The sequence below is a fragment of the Lynx rufus genome, unplaced genomic scaffold (genome assembly GCF_022079265.1).
Source record: "Lynx rufus isolate CCGP_SWC_20201006 ecotype Redwood Valley unplaced genomic scaffold, mLynRuf1.p SCAF_1, whole genome shotgun sequence".
Lineage (NCBI taxonomy): Eukaryota > Metazoa > Chordata > Mammalia > Carnivora > Felidae > Lynx > Lynx rufus.
The window spans coordinates 112,568,396-112,586,897 of record NW_025814823.1 but is presented as its reverse complement, the minus strand read 5'-3'; the positions used below and the strand labels follow the sequence as shown (position 1 = coordinate 112,586,897).

Genomic DNA, 18,502 nt, shown 5'->3' with positions numbered 1-18,502 from the left:
AACTGAGAAGGGGTCTGTCGCCATACCCTTAGGGCTTGCTGTCCTCACGTTGTATAAAGAACTACTAGCTATACTACCCGGGTGAGCTCCAGGAGTGGGAGGGTCCCATCACCCGCATCTACAGAGCAGCCAGAATATCTTGCAAAAGCATCAAGCGCCTCCCTGTGCTCTTGGGATGAGGACACACACCTGTGCCTGGTCTGTGGCCCCGCAGGACCGGCCCTTGGTGGCCCGGCTGCTCCTGCCTCACGCTCTGTCGGCGTACTTGTCCTCATTCTGGCCCTGCTGGCCTCCTCCTTGCTCGACCTGTTCCCCTCTGCTGACCGTGCTCTTGCCCCTGTGCTTTGTTTAACTGGCCGTTCTCATCCTCTAGTCCTCAGCTCAAAAGTCACCTCTTCCAGAGAGACCTTCCCTGACCATCCAGCGTCAACTGGCCTCCTCTGCTCCCTACTCACTGACTTTACAATGCCCAGCACAATCCATGGCTACCTCGTGTGCATCTTGTCTGTCTCCCCAGGAAAAAATAAGAAGTGCCACAGAGGACACAAATTGGTCCATCTTGTTCACCTGTATACCCCTGGCACACGGAACAATACCTGGGAAGTAGCAGGTGTTACTAAGTACGGGTTAGTGGGAGGAAGGATGGGCGTTAGGGGGATCCAAAGAGGAAGAAGGAAAGAAGGAATATTTGCCGAACCTAAACAGTAAGAGGAGGTTACTCAGCGGGGTCAACTACGGTTAATCAAAAGATGTGCCCCCAACTTTGTAGGGACATCATTCCCTTGCAGACCCCTGCCCTTGGAGTGACCCAGAAGGAAAGCATGGGGAAAGTTTGGAGAGCAGAGTCTCCTGCAGAGCTACTTCCTGAGGCCACCTCAGAGGCAGCCCAGCCCCAGGGTGTTTGTCTCTCTGTGTTGGAGATCTCCAGGGGAGGAACTACCCCACCCCCCTTGGTGTCCTTTGTGGTCAGGAAGTTCTCCTTGAATCAGGGCAAAACCACTGACGGGGCAGCCTGTGTTCACTTCCTCTCAGCAGCCACTGCCAAGAGCAATGCCTGCTTGCCACTCCAGTTGTAAGACAAATGCCTGCTGGGAAGGGCAGAAGGAACAGTACTCGGTGGCCAGGTCAGAAGCCAGGCCAGAAGCCAAACCGAGCCTCCCATGTCCACATTGGTGGCCTCACTGCCAGTCTGGGTTCAAAGGAGACACGGGTATGGCTGCAGCAGGGCCCCATGGTAGGAACATGTGTTCCAGAAGATCAGGCAGCCTGCCATTATTCTAGTCCCACGTATGGGAGCCACTGCCTGGGAGGAAAGGCCCTCTCCCCTCTGGAACCTGCCCCGCTGCAGCTGGAGACCACGGAACTTTCCAGGGGAGTCACGAAAGGAAAGCTTGACAAAGGAGAAGACGGGCAGAGACATTTTTTTCCAGCAGAGGATTATGATGTTTCATTGTGGTCAAGCCGAGCATCTGGTAAGTGGACCCTTCCTGTTCGTGGGCACTTAGAGGAGCTTGTTCCATGTCCCCTAAATGCTCATGAACATGGAGACATCCTCTGCTTCTCCCACACAAGAAGGCCCTTTGGGGAGGTGGTGTGTCCCCAGGTCGGCTCCCCTCCCAGGGCAGTCCCTCACCCGAAGGGTCTCGAAGGTGTCCTCGATCTCGATGATCTGCTGAATGTTGTTGGTGACGGTGGAGATGACCTTATCGATGAGGTGCACCACACCATTGGTTGCGTGGTGGTCGGCTTTCAGCAGCCGAGCACAGTTGACGGTCACGATCTGCCCAGAGAAGAAATGAGGAGGAGTGGTTGACACATCGGAGGCACAGGCCTGAAGCCCCAGGAAGGGAAAACGTGGTGCAGAAGGCGGGTTCCACACCCGTGGACCCAGAGGGCCTGAGGAGACGCAGGCGCAGGAGGCAGGGATTACCTCCGGCCAATCTCACCTGCAAGACAAAACCCCAGAAACCAGCCCCACATGCGGACCAGGGGCAGGCTTGGTGTGGACACAGGGAAGTGTAGCTGGGGACTCCCTACCCCATTGGGATAGTGGTGGATCTGGATGTCCGAATTCTGGTACATGGAGGTGAGGGCCATGCCGTGTTTCAGCTCATCTGTCAGGACTCGTCTGTTCACCATGTGGTAGCGAAGGGCATTGAGGAGCTCGATGTTGACGTTGCTCACCAGGGAGTCCAGCACTTCCTAGAAGGAAGGCCAGAGTTGCACTTAGCTGCAGACCACATGTTCAAGGGGGGAGGTTCTCGTTACCCTGGGAAAGGCGCTTCTGAAACCCCAATGGCCCCACGCCTCCATTCTGCCAAGGACCTCTCCTCCGTGAGCACCAAAGTCAGTCTGCTGAGCTCAGTTGGACAGATGGGGCACTGGAGGCAACCTGGTGAGGTGTATTCTAACTCGGGTTCCCCAGCTTTCTCTGAGGGCTCAAGGAAGCCGTTTCCTGAAACAGTGGGAAAGCACTAAAGAGCCTCATCCTTCATGCCCACAAGCACCCCCCTCTGGGAAGTAAGGCAGGCATCTCACAGCTGGCAAGGAAGCCCAGGCCTCGTTGCTGGGGGCGAAGATGGTGAAGCTGCCTGGCCCTTCCATCTCGGGCCTCAGCTTCTCTGTGCGGTCTGTGTACAGCTGGGTGGTGGTCGAGCCGACGACTCCCAGGGTCTCGTAAAGGTTTGAGAGAGGTAGGGCTGTGGGGGCAGAGGACAGAGGAGGCACAGGCTGTGGGGCCCACCCCAGGCAGACGGCCCCCTCCCTGGGCTGCAGAGAGCGTGGGTACAGCTGCGGGACAAGTGTGCGGGAAAGCCCAGACACGTCCACTGTGTCTCAATGTGCCTCAAGCTTGTCATGTGTGTCACACGCTTCTTACAGCGGCTCCGTAGGTCAAACGCCTCCCTACTCGGACTCAACTAATTGGTAATTTTTCATCTTTTAGCCATACGCAAGATGAAGCTTCTGTTCCCAGACATTTAGAGAGTACCGGCAGGAATGGACATCGGAAATAGATATCCTTATTTACACACCAGGCCTTCTGATTCGTCTAGTTGTCCCAACTGGGTTCCTAATGGCCTCTACTAGAATGAAAGAGCGTTACAGACCTTCCAGGTTCTTTGTATACTTACAAGCAATAAAATGTTATGTCCCACAAGGGGCCTTCCCCTCCCACAGTGAGCTCACCGTCCATTTCAAAGGGCGCGAGGGAAAGCTCAGAGGCTGAGCTCCTCTCAGAGGCCATTCTCCTTTCTCCACTGCCTATTTCCCACTTGCCTTCCACCTGAGCCTCCCGCCACGCCAACCATGACCTCGAGACCTTGGTACCAACCAAAGTGCCCCTTCCTTTTAACTCCGTCTCACATGCTCAACGAATCAACAGCAAGTATTTCATAGTTAAAACTCCCACTCTGCACAGCCCCTGGGGCTATGCCTGATAGCTGATAAAATTCACAGGGGCCACACAGTCTTTGGCCATTGGTGGTTCCCTATGCCATTTCCGGGTGATCCTGCCTGGTCTACCGCTCTTCTCGTTGGACTGTGATGAGCCAAGTTCTGACAGAAGGAGGAGGGGTGGCTTCGTGCTCCAGCCTGGCTCTCTGGCAGAGCTGATCAGAAATCACTCCTAGCCAGAGACAACAAGGCCAGCAGCCCATGGCTGGGAGGCCAGCACAGGCCGGCTGGAATTGGAGTCTGTTCCACTAGCCCCGTGAGGAGGTCAGCTTGCATAGGAAGGAGCAGGGCGGGAAGCTCCGTGTTCCCAGCTTCCATGCTCTGGCCCTCGCACGGAGCCCAGAACCAGAGAGCACGTGGGGGGCATGTCCGTGCAGCCTTGTGTGTCAGACCCGCGCCACCTCCCCCCCCCCGCCATGGACACTGCTGCCTCTCACATGGGTGTTCCTCCTTCCCCATCTCCCTCCAACTGTACCAACGGGCCAGGCCTGGCTTACTCACCTGCAGGACAGCCCTTCTCTCCTGGCACCTTCTCGTACCCAGGGCAGCACTCATAGCTGATGACTCTGCAATGAGACACACGCATGAGGGGAAGGTGGGGCTCCCCTTCTCCTGGCTGTCATCAGTCCTCACTCCAGGAAGGGCGTCCACAGGCAGAGGAAGGGAAACGATGGTACAACACTGTACCGTCTTGGAGGAGATCATTCATTCTCAGTCCTATTTGTGCCTTTCGGAGCAAAGACCTTGTCACTCTTCCTCAGCTTCGTAGAATGTTCCTAATGGTCGCCATCCCTCCAGCAATCCAGAGGGGACTGTGGTGGCCTGTTCAATAGCAGGATTAGAAAAGAGCCCCACCAGGAACTTATCTCCAGCATAACTCACGGCGAACCCCATGGTTAGCGTTCTTGGGCCAGCAGGGAGGAGGAAGGGGAGCCCCGGAACTGTCCTGGCTGAGTCTGCCACTAACCAACTGGGACCTCCCCTGCCAGTCCCATCTCCTGACTCCATTTCCTTATCTGTAAAATGTACGTGTGTATCTTCCAACAGTCATGGGATTCAGTCTCTCACAGTCATTTGCTCTCCAATTCGAGGACCCGGAAGGACAGTGTATAGATGATCATCAAGTTTTTCTGTCTTTACAATCAAACTCTAACACTTTTAAAGTTAAAGTAAAAAACAAAGCTCTTTTTTCTCATTTCTTTAAAATAAAAACAAAATGTTAATCAATAAAAACATTTATATGGTTTCAAATTGAAAATATACAAAGGATTACATAGCAAAGTGTCCCCCACTCACCCTCATCCCTCAACCAATTCATCCTATCGTCCCTCCAGGACCACATCATTGATGTCACCAGTTTGCAAGGTTCTTTGGTACCTGGATGAAAACAAGACTGGCAGTATACAATTTGTGGGTTGTGTGTGTGTGTGTGTGTGTGTTATTGTTGTTGTTGTTATTGTTGTTTGGAGATAGAGAGAGAAAGATAGAGAGAGCAAGCAGGGGAGGGTCAAAGACAGAAAGAGAGAGAAAGAATCCCAAGCAGGGTCCATGCTCAGCAGGTGTCACGACCGTGGGATCATGACCTGAGCCAAAATCAAGAGTCAGATGCTCAATTGACTGAGCCATCCAGGCGCCCCTGGCAGTATACAGTTTTAAACTTTGAAATCATTTGGCAGAAAAACTTCCCTTCTCCCAATTCTGGCCAGTATATTATGGGACAGTTGCTGTCTTCTGGAGGTCTGAAACACACAGCTTCAGCTAACCGCATGTTCTGGGGAACCAAAAAGACTGAGAATTCCAAGAAATATCACAAGGAAGTAAGTGTTCTAAAAGCTTACACTTAGGCAAGACTTGCTTCTGATCAAATCCCCAAGTTTTCTCGAAGACCACTCCTGCACTGGCAGTGAACACAGTCCTCTCTGGCAGCCTTGTAACCAGATGTGAGCAGCTATGCCCTGCCCCTTCCTTTCTTGTCCCTTCGGGACAGGAGACAATTCAGACTTGAACTCGGGTTTTGACACATAGGTGCTCACCACGGGGCTCTCACAGGATGTTCAATAACCTCGTTCAAAGACAGGCGGGCAGACGGGGGAGAAATGCGGGCTTGGGAGTTGGGGAGGCTGCTCTCCATGAGCCCAGGACATTCTGCTCTTATTAATTCAACAGGAGTCAGCTCAGGGAAGCCCTGGTGAGTCATGAGAAGACGAAGCCAGGTTCATCTGTCGTCCAGGGGGTGTTTCAGAGACAGACCGACTAGGATTCTCAGGCAGCCAGGGAGCTACAGGAATCGCTTTGCCAGAAATGAGTCAGTCCTCTGGGAAATGGCTAAGGAGTGACGAGCCACGCATATTCCTCTTTGCCCGGCTCCCTCCATCCTCCTGCCCACCCCATCCTCCTCCTCTCCAGCCTTTCCCTCATCCTGCTCCCTTCTAACCTCTTATCCCTAAACCCATAAGAGTTCTGCTTGTAAGGGCTAAATAGTCTCAGGACTCATGTCGACCAACCTACAATTTTATTTTCGGAAACTGAAGTCATCTTCTGCAACGAAAGTAAGATTTGACTGATGTGCAAAGGTATGCCACTGATTCTAAAGGCAGTGTGGTGTCATGGAAACAGTACTAGAGCTAGAAGACCTGGCTTGTGACCTCGAAAGTCCACTTCTCTCTCGGGGTCTCAGTTTCCTCATCTACGAAATGGGGCGAGGTTAAACTAGGTGATATCCAAGGTTCATTCCAATCTCACACTCATGGTCCTAGTCCCTGGGAGTATTGTAGGGGGCAGAGAAGTTGTCTTTTGAAGGAGAGTGTCCACTGGCTTCTCCCAGATAAGTCTGGGAAGAGCTCCAAGCCTTGGGCCCATAGGTCCACGGGACACCCATATGCGGGATCCCAGCGCTCCTCTGATAAACGCCAGGGCTCTGTGGCTGGGGTTGGAGAGGTGGGATTATGGTCAGGTCCGCCAAAGCTTAGCTTCTTTCCAAAAGTGCTTGGGTGGCACTCCATGAAATCAGAGTAGCATGGCTGGAGGATGGGTCTTCTCCTCAAAGCTCTCCTCACCCTGGGGGGCCCCTGTGCACATGGGTGCTGCACACTCCACACCCGGGAGCCCCCAGCTGTGCTGGCCAATGGATTCTCTCAGGGTATCCAGATGGAACCTTTTGAGTTCCACCTCAAAAAAGCAAGACAGAGCTCCACAGCTCAGGCGCCTCACCAGGATTTCACGGAGGACAGAGAAAAGCAACTCAAGTGTGCACTCACTAGTTTCTGTGGCCGCGTATACATGGGCATGTGTGGGGGGAGTGGGTTGCATCGGGGAGAAACGGGCGGGGTTAAGCATCTGGGAGGTGAGACGTACTTAAGCAGGAAAGTGTCAGCATGGAGAAGGATACTTAGGATGGAACCAGAGAGCTGCAAGGGTGTTCAGGGGCAAAAGGGTGTCTTAAGATCACAGCTGGCTAGGGGGCGCTTGGGTGGCTCGGTAGGTTACGCTTCTGACTCTCAGTTTCCACTTCAGGTCATGATCTCACGGTTTGTGGATTCAAGTCGTACCTTGGGCTCCGTGCTGAGAGCCTAGAGCCTGCTTGGGATCCTCTCCTTCCATCGCTCTCTGCCCCACCCCCACTAGCACGTATGCTCTCTCTCTCTCAAAAATAAATAAATGTTAAAAACAAAAAAAAGATCACAGCTGGATAGGAGCAGACCTAGGACTCCCCTGGGATTTTATGGAGTCTAATCCCTTCTCCATTGCTTTTGGCAACATACAGATTGGGGAAAAGCAGACCGATCTGACATGAAGGGGACCCAGGGGCTCTCTCTGATGTGGCCAGAGCCTACACTCATCAGCACCCTTCCCACCGTGCCTTGCCACGTGGGCTCTCTGCGGCCGCGTCCCACATCGGCTAGACGTGGGTCACCCCCAGCAGAGCTCAGTCCGCCAGCCGAAGGCTTTTTCCTGATTAACTGAGTGTGGCTCTGCCAGGAAGCTCTCTCCTCATCCTCTCGCCCTGCTGGTCTCCCCCAACTCCCGCTGCCACAGTCTGGCATCCTTGGCACTCCCTAGGTGCGCAGGCACGGGCCATGCCCCTCACCCCCAGCCTGACAGCCTCCTGGGCCGAGACGCTGCCTCAGCTGGCAACTTCTCTACTCCCAACCCTACCCCACAATACCAGCTCTTCTCAGGACAGGTCCGTGTGGCCCCAGAGAAGCAGAGGGCAGCTGGAAGTTGCAGACTGAGAAGACAGCCCACCGAGCTCCTGGACGAGCAGTGTCTGTCGTCAGCCCAGCGTGCATCCTCCTTGGTCTCTGGCCCCGGGGAGAACACACGTGGGAAGATGTGGCTGGGGACCCTCACAGGCTCGTGCAGCTGATGCCGTCTCTCTAAGATGAACACAGGAAAGACGGACACTGTGGGGGCCTCCATCTGCGTCTCCCTAGTTTCTTGGCCTCCCTGTGCAGGGAGGACCATCTACTGGTCTCTGAATCAAATCTCATCAGTGCAAGCTGTTCTCAAGAGAGGCTCCTGGCTTTTCCTTGACCTAACACAGTCCAGTAAGTAAAGACCTGAGATCAGAAAAAGAATATCCTCTAGGACCATTAGACACTAATATTCTCCTTCCAGCTTCCCTGGTCAGAAGAACAATTTGAGGAAGAAGGTGAGGAAAGGTGCCCAATTTAGAGGGGCATTTAAAGGAGGAAGGCAAAGGCAGCATCGGTCCAAGGTCTAAGAATAGAGACAGTTGGGAGGCTCTCTGCCATTCCCCTCCAGAGTTACTCATGATCAGATAGACAGAAGCATTGGTACTTCTCTCCCCAAAGTCATTTTCCGAGCAGTTAATATAATAAGTTAAAACAATCACTCTCTCCAAGTGCACTGCACACTTCTGGCTGGCTGTCAAGGCTGTGAACATCTAGGGACTGAGCAGACTCTGGAAGCAGGCTGGGCAAGGAACGCAGCCCAAGACAGAAGGTAAACCGCTCAACGTGTCATGATTTCCAAGCAGAATCACAGAGCAAACACAGCCCAGTATGGTCTAGACATCAGTTGTCCCTCCCCCGCCCCCCCCCCCACACAGACTGCCCATGTGGAGTGGTTCCTTTCCTGTCCTCCTGGCTTGGAAACTCAGCTGAGCTTTCTTGAGCCCCCAGTACAAAATCAAAATTGTGAGCTCCCCCATGAAAAGGGCTTGTTTAACCTACTGTCCACCATCAAAGGCCCCATCACCAACCAGCGTCCAGCTTGGTTCATGAGGAAGACAGCACCTTTAAATTTTCTTTAATGTTTATTTATTTTTGAGAAAGAGAGAGGCACACTGCAAGCAGGGGTAGGGGCAAAAAGAGAGAAGATACAGAATCCAAAGCAAGCTCCAGGCTCCGAGCTGTCAGCACAGAGCCTGACGTGGGGCTCAATTTCACAAGCCTTGAGATCAGAACCTGAGCCGAAATCAAGAGTCCGACTCTCAACCAACTAAGCCACCCAGGTGGCCACTGATCAAATCACATCGTGATAGACGAATCCCCCATCACACATCTATAGCACTTAACAGACAGGGCCTGCATCAGCTGCCCATTGTTGCAGTAACAAATAATCCCACATTTAGTGACTCACAACAACACACATTTATTGTCTTACAATTCTGGATGTTAGAGCCAGAAAGCGGCCTTATGAGGCTAAAACCAAAAGCTGCATTCTTTTTAGATGCTCTAGGGGGGAATCTGTCTTTTCCAGTATCTGGAAAAGCTGCGTGCACTTCTTGGCTTGTGGTCCCATCACTCAAACCTCAGTTTTAATTGCACCATCTCCTTCTCTGACTCTGCCCTCCTGCCTCCCTCTTAAAAGGACCCTTACGATTATACTGAGCTCACCAGATAACCCGGGATAATCTTCCCCTCTCAAGATCCTTCACTTAATCATGTTGGCAAAGGCTCTCTCTTTCCTGGTCAGGTAACACTGTTACAGGTTCAGGGATTAGGATGTGGACGTCTTTAGGGGGGTGTTATTCACCTACCACAGGACATTACCCCAGATGGTACATGGATTCATGTAAATTCTCACCCAAGCAAAATTCCCTGGCAGCTAACCTGCCTCCTTGGAATTTACAGAGTGGGAGAGAACCTTCAGGAAAACCTGTATGGCCAACGTGTCCGGTGAACCCCCGGTGTTTGGTCTACGTCCGATCTCAGTTATTTTGAAGTGGTTTATCCCAGGTGACTACACAAGGAACATCAAACAAGGAAGGAAGTGCTGCTGTGGGCCTGGGGACAGCCTGGCGTCCCTGGACCATCCTCTTCTTTTTCCTCATGGGACCAAGGCTGTGGGATACAGGACGGGGAGGAACAGGAGGGCTCTTGTTCAGCTTCCCTGCAGATGTCCCTGGGTGCCCTGACAACGTGAGACCTACTGGAAATGGCTCTGCCCACTGACGGAAAGGCTTGGCCATACCCCCGCTGCCTTGGGTGCTGCAGCCTTAACACAGTGCTGAAGAAGTATTCATACTTCAGCCCCTGGGCAAAGCAATGCTGCTCCCAGAGAAAGGGGTGTGCCCCGCCAGCTCATCTTGGCTTCGAAGAACTGGCTGCTGAGCTCGTGAGATGTGTTACTCACAAAATAACTTCAAGACTCTTAGAATGGACAGCTACCACTCTTAACTGCCGGCTCCCCTGCCGGCCCTGCCTGTGCCACGTTTATGATGCCTGCGCTCCAACGATGACTGCTACGTCCCCGTGATGTCAACTCTGACCCGACTTGGCCGTTAAGCAGGCCTCCCTCTCCTGGGGCTCGCACAAAGGAGGCCTGTTGAGAGGCGGCGAGGTTTCCTGACCACCGTTTCCTGCAGCATTGCTCAAACCGCTGCATATAAAGTTTTTACAGTGACTGATCAGACTGGGGCCTGAAATCACGGAATGGGATGCCGTCTCCCCCCAAACCCTCTTTGCTTGATTAGCTATTGTATCGTGCTGGTGCTCTTTAGGACCTGAAATAAAAGCTCATGTGAATTTCCAAGTAATAAAATTCACTCAAGTCGCTAAATAGGGGCCCACTGGTAACCACTTCCTGTAATAAAATCCATATGGCAAGCTAGACGAACAGCACCAAAGACTCAGGTTCTTCTCTTTTTGGAAATGCAGCAAAACCTCCGTCTGACAATGTTCTGTCCTTTGACTGGAGGACAGTGTGTGGCCAGTCCCCTTCCTTCCTCCATGGAGTTGGAATCCAGGGCCTCCAAGCATCCAACAAGTGGCTTCAGGGTCCCAGGTCTCTGTGTGACTGGACACTGCAAAGTCTTCACCCAGAGGCCCTGGGTTTAGTGCCACTTGTCTGCTTTCAAATTTAAACTCTTCCTCCAGACTTGGGCCCCTTGGTGACCTGGGCTGCCTCCTTCCCCGAGACACTTGGCTTCCTTTCACCCCAGCACACACCTCTGCTCCAGCCTCTTCCCTAAAAATTCTCACTGCCCAAGTCGGCCCCATGCTGAGACGGTCCTCTCTGCTCCAACCACAACTATGTTCCCCATTTCCCACTCTCGTCTTCACCCAAACAAATGCACCAAGGGACCCATTTTGGCTGGAGGGACCCCTTGTCAGCTCCAGCCAACACAGCCCTCTGCCCCTCCCTTTGTGGCCACCTCTGGCACTGAATTCCTGGGGGTCAGATGGTAGCTCTCTCTCGGGTCTCGGTCCATGTACACATGTGAACCACAAGGCTGCTCCTTCTCAGTCTCTGAGAATGGGGACGCGTTCTACTGCCTCCCCTTTCCCTGCCTGAGGCCTCTGGACCTCTTCCAGGTCAGCTCCTCCGATGTTGCATGTGATGTTCCAGGAAGGGACCCTCTTGTCCCGGATCATGAAGTTTTATATCAACTCATGGTTTCCTATCCTCATTTCCTGTTTTTGAAGTCGCCCAAAGCAAAGGCCACATGGAAGAGTTGAATGCGCACGCAACCCCTTCTGCCTCTGCAGGACCAGGTCAACGGCTGGGGCTGGGCATGGGGCGCCGCGTGACCCCACGCTACACCTCACTTTCCCCCCCACAGCCTAGCCGCCCATTCCCTATCTACCCCAGGCTTCCCCTGTGCTCATTGGTGTAAGGTTGCTGTGCTACCACATCACCACCCTCTTAAAGCCAGACCTTCCCCGAGGGAAGAATGGGCCATCGAGAACATTTGCCAACACACAGCTATGCGGCCTATGCCCTGTCCTGTCACATAGATGAGAAGGGTGTAGGTACTGAGAGCCAATAAGCCAAGGTTATGACTCATCGTTGACAGGGGTATCAGCCAGGAACTGCTGAGGAACGTTACCCAGCTACGGTTAACTGGTCAGGCAAATGCTTCTACACAAGGCTGAACAAAATACCACAGCCAACGCCACTCCGAGGCCAGCTTGACATTACAGGTGGGTCTCATCTTGAGGGAAACCAGGACTAACAAAAGTGTGCAACTCTTGAAACCCAGGGTTCCGAGATGTAGAAGGGCTATTTGCTCGGTACAGGTCTTTGGTCACCTTCCAAGAAGCAATTATGTGTGGCCTACCTCTATGCTTAATTAAGTAATTAATTCACTGTTACATCGAGTAGATAATACACACACATGGGAAAAATCAAACAGTACTAAAGACTTTTTTGTTGTTTGTGTAACAAACACCATGGAAGGACACCATGGAAGGAGGTATGGTGTAGAATTTGCATTAATCTCTTTTTGTCCACGGCAGCAAACACTGCTGGGTGTTTACTCAACTGAACCCAGAAGGTACGTCCTCTTAGTTCACTCAGCCCTTACCTTTGAGGCTGGGTGTGGTCAAGCGAGAGCCAGCTGTCATGGATCTGCCCTTGACAAGCTCCCAGGGAGCTGCCGGTCTCTCCCCTGCTCTGCCATGAGCCCTAACTTCTCCTGATTCATACCAGGATTGATAATTGCCTAAAGCAGTCAGGGTCACAGGCTGGGATATTTCTTTTCTATGTACATTTTCAGGAAAGAGCATTTTCCCTTCCTTCGCAGGTTATGAAGCCGAAGGAGAAGTCTACTCAAAAGCAATGTCCCAAGCAATACATTTAAAATTCCCTAACATGGGGAAGAGTTCAAGAGAGTGGCTTAGAAGCTCTTAATCCTCCTAGTATGCAGACAAGAGGAAGGTCAGGCCCTCAAAAGTGGCCCAGGAGGTTTCTCATAGCACTTCTTCCTGTCTGTAGCAGAGAGCCAGCTTTGAGATCGGTTGACTGTTGGTGCCAAAACAGATTAAGCCTCCCAGGAATTCTGTTAGGACATGCATGCCACCCTATTTCCACCAGGCAGCACAATTGGAGCGAATGCCACCTCCCTGGATGCTGACAGAGGCACTGAAAAGCCCTGTTGTAACCACACTGGTCCACACCCCGTTGGCACTCTCACCACTGTCTACATGGCCTAGATCTGCAAATAACAGCAGGTAGCATTTACTGAGCATTTACTATATGCAAGGCACCTTATTCAGCCTTAAATGCATTCCTTCATTCAATCCTCATGATGATCCTGTAAGGCAGTCCTTTGTTGTTCCCATTTGACAGATGAGGCAACTGAGGGTTCCAACGGTGAAGCTGCCTGTCCAACTAAGTGGCACAGCCAGCATCTGAAGCAAGGGAGCCTGAGCCTATGTTTTTAACACGTTTGCTGCCTCATAACATGCATGTTTCTAGGCATCCAGTCTTTTGGGGGTGTTTACCTTATGACTGCAGAGCAGGAGTGCTGTGTAAGTTCACCAGTGGGCTCTCTTTCCTAGAGACACAGGTCAGTGGCATCTCTACTGACTCTGTACCACTTGGTGAGTATTGAGAAGCGTGCCCACACATACATGCACACACACACGATGGTTTATGCTGCTTATAATCCCACAGCAGCCCTGAAGAATGTATCCAAGTCTTGTCAGGAGCCTTAAAAACGCAAACCAAAGTTGGCCAGCCTCCTGGGGCACCTGCGTGGCTCAGTCGGCTAAGCATCCGACTTCAGCTCAGGTCACAAACTCGCTGTTCATGGGTTCAAGTCCCGCGTCGGGCACTGTGCTGACAGCTCAGAGCCTGGAGCCTGCTTTGGATTCTGGGTTTCCCTCTCTCTCTGTTCCTCCCCTGCTTGCACTGTCATTTTTCCTCTCTCTCTCAAAAATAAAGATTAAAAAAAAAGAATTAAAAAAAAAGGTTGGCCAGCCTCCTAAAAGCGCCCCTCCCCAGGACACAGCTGTGTGACACGTTTGCACATGCATCTGCGTGACTCCTTAGGCAGCCTAACCTTTCAGAAGGCCGGCCCTGGCCCAGGGGCCCTGCAACTGGCTTACGTGCAGTGTGCCCTCTGAGGTGGCTGGCAGTCTCGAGTGCTTACAGATACTCACGTTGATTTGCCACAGATCTTCCTCTGGTACCACTGCTTGCAGTTGGTGAAGTACTTCTTGTTGGTGCCTATGAGCTTCTGCACAGCACACACGTTGGGGCTGAAATAAAAGCAGTGGTGTCAGCAGGACGGTCGGCACCTCTACCTGCCTACCATGTCCTTCCTGCCATGTGGGCCTTCCAGGGTCGTTAGAATGTTCTAGAATGGGTCGTTAGAATGTTCTAGAATTGTCATGGGAATGTTTTAGAATGGGTCATTAGAATGTTCTAGATATGGAGAAGGCACAGTCATGTCAGTGTTGGGACCTGCGGGGTGGCTTGGGGGCAGATACTGTCTCCCTTGATTTCGAGCTCCCCTGCAAGTTTCCTACCAAATTAAACCCTGTCAAAGTGTATCTCGCACACTGACATAATTTCATGGAAGTATCCTTTGACATAGGTAGTGGGTCCGTGTAAATAAAAGCATCTTAACATTTTTAGATCACATTACAGATTGAGAAAGCTAGCTAAGTAGTACGTTTGTGAAGCCAGGCAGCTTTGAGAGAAGCCCCCAGCCCTTCTCTGCACCCCCAAGCCCCCTCTGAGCCACAATGTCCACAGGCTCTAACTGGGCATCCCAGTGCACATAGCCAGCCCCTCTGTCATGAGAGGAGGCCAAAGTCTGAGCCCGGCACCTCCTAGGCAGCTCCACACAGACATGCTCCACATCCCTAAGCCAGGAGCCTGGCTCTGAACACTACTCTGCTGGCTGAGGTGAGGACCTTGGTAGGCGACACTCTCCCAATGGACTCTCAGCCATTCACTAGTTAGGCCCCTGCCTGAGTCCACTGCCCCCAGAAAGCCTCCCTCCAGTGTCCCAGGCGACCCTCTCCCGTGCAAATCTACCCCAAAATACGGCCCCTGTTTGATGCTTGGTACCAAACAGAATCCAAAACTGATCAGAGTACGTATCTTTCTTCTCTCCAATTACCCCCCCAAAGACCCTTGAGGGTAGGTGCGCTGCCTTGTTCTCGCTTTTACATTCTACATGGGGCCCAGCACTGAGTCAGGGTGAAGCAAGAGCTTGGAAATGACCTTGCTGAAGATACTGTTGTTGGGACCACCCACTCGGAGGAGTTCTCAGGAATGCTGGAAAAGCTCAGTGCAACGCCCAGGGTTCTGCTGAGAAGCCCCCCTTCCCAGAGCTGGGGGGGGGGGGGTTTGTTGGTGTGTCTTTTAACCAATGTATGGAGTCGTGACCCAAACCATGCTCAGGCCACGCAGTGGCAGGATCTTCATTAGGAGCCCCGGGGGAAAGGAGTTAGCTGTGGCTGTGTAGTGGGAGACAATTGGGAGGGGGTCTCCCTGACCTGAGGCAGGAAGTTCCTCGGCTGAACCACAAGTCGGAGGAAAACAAAGCGAAGAGACTGAGGGCTTCCACAAAACCTCTGTGTCCTGAGAGATTCAGGTGTCATTTTTATATATCACCTCCACTTTAAAAACGTGCTTAGCAATCATCACTTGCTGCCAGGAGGCCATGGGTACTGCAGCAACAGCTACACCTACCATCCCCATCATATTAGCTACAGGAACGTGGTCAGCTCTCAAAAAGTCAGAATCGGGTTATTAGGTAGGAGGGCGCACTGACCTTTTGCTTCTCTGCCCTCTCTCTTCTACCATATGGAGGTCACTTCTTTGTCCAGTTTGTGGCTTAGGAGGCAAAGGTGCACGGGCCAAAGAGGCACACTAAATATTCATGGGTCGGCATAAGAAGCGGAGGGCAAGGGAAGTCGGGGGGGCGGCAAATCACAGGCTGGCAGGGAGGTAAGCCCGTGTCCCCTTAGTCCTAGCTGGGTCTGACCAGATGCCCACAGCCTCCAGAGGATTCTAACCGAAGCCACCTTGCTCCTCTGTTTGCCGCCTGGGATTCACAGGTTACAGCCGTCCCCAAATAACCCCTGGAGAGTCCCCGCTGGCCACACTCCAGCCCTAGGTACTGTTTATTGCTGTACAACCTCAGAAGTTCTTCTATCTGCCCAAGCAGGAAACAATTACTGTCGATGAATTCCCTGCAACTTTCCGTAGGCGGCTGGCGAATCTTCAGTGAGTCTCTTGTGGATGTGGCTCTAACATTCCTCTGTGGAGTGAGTTTCCACTGCTGCGGCCCCTTTGAGACAGGAGCAGAGGCTGGGGGTGGCTCCCACTCACAGCAGTGGGGGGAGGGGTGGGCTGTATACACAGGAAATCTAGGCTGAAGTTTAATAGAAATGACCTAGCCATTTCTGGGCCCTCTGCCTCCAGCACAACAGTTCTGCTGTTCAACTCGGATTTGAAAATCAAGCGCTTCTTGGGGCACCTGGGTGGCTCAGTCGGTTAAGCGTCCGACTTCAGCTTAGGTCACGATCTCCTGGTGTGAGTTCGAGCCCCACATCGGGCTCCGTGCTGACAGCTCGGAGCCTGAAGCCTGCTTCAGATTCTGTGTCTCCCTCTCACTCTCTGCCCCTCCCCCACTCCTGCTCTGTCTCTCAAAAATAAATAAACATTAAAAAAAAGAAAAAAAAGAAACTCAAATGCTTCAGGAAATCCAGTCCAGTTTTGGATGTTGGGAGTCAGAAGTGCAAATGCGGGGGCGCCTGGGTGGCGCAGTCAGTTAAGCGTCCGAATTCAGCCAGGTCACGATCTCGCAGTCCGTGAGTTCGAGCCCCGCGTCGGGCTCTGGGCTGATGGCTCAGAGCCTGGAGCCTGTTTCCGATTCTGTGTCTCCCTGTCTCTCTGCCCCTCCCCCGTTCATGCTCTGTCTCTCTCTGTCCCAAAAATAAATAAAAAACGTTGAAAAAAAAAAAGTGCAAATGCGTTTCTACTTCTCTGTCCGTATTTCTTTTCCCCTCCCTGTAGCAACATGGATGCAGCTGGGAGTCAAGAGGTCACATCATAGTCTCTACTCTCCGAACAGCTTCCCGTGTTGGGACTAAGTCACTCCATCCCACTAAGCTGCAGTTTCCCCACCTGTAAGATGGGAACACGAACAACAGACCTCCCGCGCTGTGGTGGAGATGGGGGTGTGGGGTGATAAAACGCTGTCCATGGGCAAGGCACACTTCCTAGTTCTCCTACACGTCTTGGAGCATGCCGCATTGCCTGAAAAGAGCAGATTTTTCTTCCCTCTCCGCCACTTCTCACTTTGAATGAAGGGTTGGGGCTTGAACAGGGTTACCCATTTTGCACAGGGTGCCACACCTATGTGCAAGGCCAGGCAGTCCCTCGGAATTCTCAGGGACAGTTAGATCACAGGAAATGCAACCGTGCCTGCAAGCGTTTGGTCACAGTTCACCTGCCTGCACACCCACACTTTACTGGGGAGGGTGTGTGTGTGTGACTTCCCAGACCATTCTGCCCATCCCCGATCTCCATAGGCCTTCCTAGAGGCCTTCCTTTGCACCCCCCAAGAAGCAAAACAACAGGATTGGCCTGCAGGGGCATGGGGAAGAGGGGTGCAGAGGAAGTTGAGCTAATATCTGAAATCCATAACAAAGAGCACTCGCCTTGTTAAAAAAAAAAAAAAAGTCCTATTTTTCAGTTGGTCATTGTCTCTTCTGAGCTCTGAAGGGAAGGAGCTTCTCTATCGAGATGACTCTTGGTGGAGCCCTGACAACACCTTTGGGGAAGCTTCACTGTGGTGTGCATGGAGATCCCACTCTGGGGGACAGCGCTGCTCGGCATGCTATCGGGACCTTCTCCTGACTTAGTGGCTAACATACAGAAGGAACAGAAACCTCCCACGCAGACTGCGGCACCCAAACAGAACATGCTTCTTTGGCAAGAAAGGCAAGAGGGGAAAGGTGAGCTGGGCAGAGACAATGAAGATGCCAGTCGCACACTTTTTGACTTTTACGTCTCTTATGATCCCCCTCAACTTTTTGAGCCGCCCCCCTCACCCTTCTGTACACACAGCCACAGTCTAAGGTGATTCTCCCCCTTCCCTAAAGACCCCAGGACATTCTCCCGTGCTCTACTCTTTCCAGGAGGGCACTGAGGCCACAGCTCACCCTGCCAGTCTGCAGAAATCCCCCTCCCCGCAGCCCTGGGCACCTGAAAGGCCAGGTAAGCCCAAGGCAGAGGGAACTAGGACAACTGCTCTCTGTGGGGGGTAGCCGGCACCCACCCCTGGAGCACTCCTAAGGGTGGGGAGCCAAGGCATGGTGAGGCCTCTGAAGTCACCTGTAGTCACCCCCAACAGTGAGTTTTGACCTGAGTACAGGTCTGCCCAGTCATGTGCCCAGGGCACCACCTGGGTTCGAATGCCAGACCCAGTGGCATGACTCTATCCACGTATGGTTTTACTTACTTGTGAAAAAAGAGTTGGTGCAACGGGACAGGCTGGAAGCTATGGCAAAGCCCGGGTGAGTGTGAAGCGGGATGGTCTAGTCTGGGATGTAGAAATATCACCTGTCCCTGCCTGGGTCTGGGCTGGTGTCTTTACCAGGTCAGACCCTCTGCCTGGGTTTGCCTCCTTCAGCCAACACATCAGTGTCAGTGTCTCAAAGGAATATCTGCGAGGATCATGTGCCACATTTATGATCCCAGTTAGTGTTTTAAGGCAGATTCCAGTGTTGGCTCCAGTGCAGGACTAGAGAAAAGGGATGTGTCCTCTCTGGACTCAGTTTCCCAGTCTACACAGCGTGCGTGAGGCCCACGGAATTCTGCTCTTCATCTGGCAGGG

The 18,502-nt window shown here is 52.5% G+C and overlaps 1 protein-coding gene and 2 long non-coding RNA genes across 4 annotated transcripts in view; 2 read left to right on the top strand and 1 right to left on the bottom strand.

Annotated features, from left to right (window-relative positions):
* Positions 1 to 18,502, bottom strand: part of TGFBI (transforming growth factor beta induced) — a 33,034-nt gene that overhangs the window by 13,782 nt on the left and 750 nt on the right. For both annotated transcript variants that reach the window (XM_047084936.1, XM_047084928.1), the window contains exons 2-6: positions 13,806 to 13,904; positions 3,955 to 4,019; positions 2,539 to 2,699; positions 2,038 to 2,202; positions 1,634 to 1,780 (exon numbers count right to left, since the gene is read on the bottom strand). In XM_047084936.1, the coding sequence (XP_046940892.1) occupies positions 1,634 to 1,780; positions 2,038 to 2,202; positions 2,539 to 2,699; positions 3,955 to 4,019; positions 13,806 to 13,904 (637 nt within the window). The remainder of the gene's footprint in view (positions 1 to 1,633; positions 1,781 to 2,037; positions 2,203 to 2,538; positions 2,700 to 3,954; positions 4,020 to 13,805; positions 13,905 to 18,502) is intronic.
* On the top strand, positions 1,023 to 4,606 carry LOC124515890 (uncharacterized). The gene is made up of 2 exons (XR_006962915.1): positions 1,023 to 1,472; positions 2,945 to 4,606. It is a non-coding gene; the product is annotated as an uncharacterized LOC124515890 (long non-coding RNA).
* Positions 7,057 to 10,484, top strand: LOC124515907 (uncharacterized). The gene is made up of 2 exons (XR_006962922.1): positions 7,057 to 8,000; positions 9,552 to 10,484. It is a non-coding gene; the product is annotated as an uncharacterized LOC124515907 (long non-coding RNA).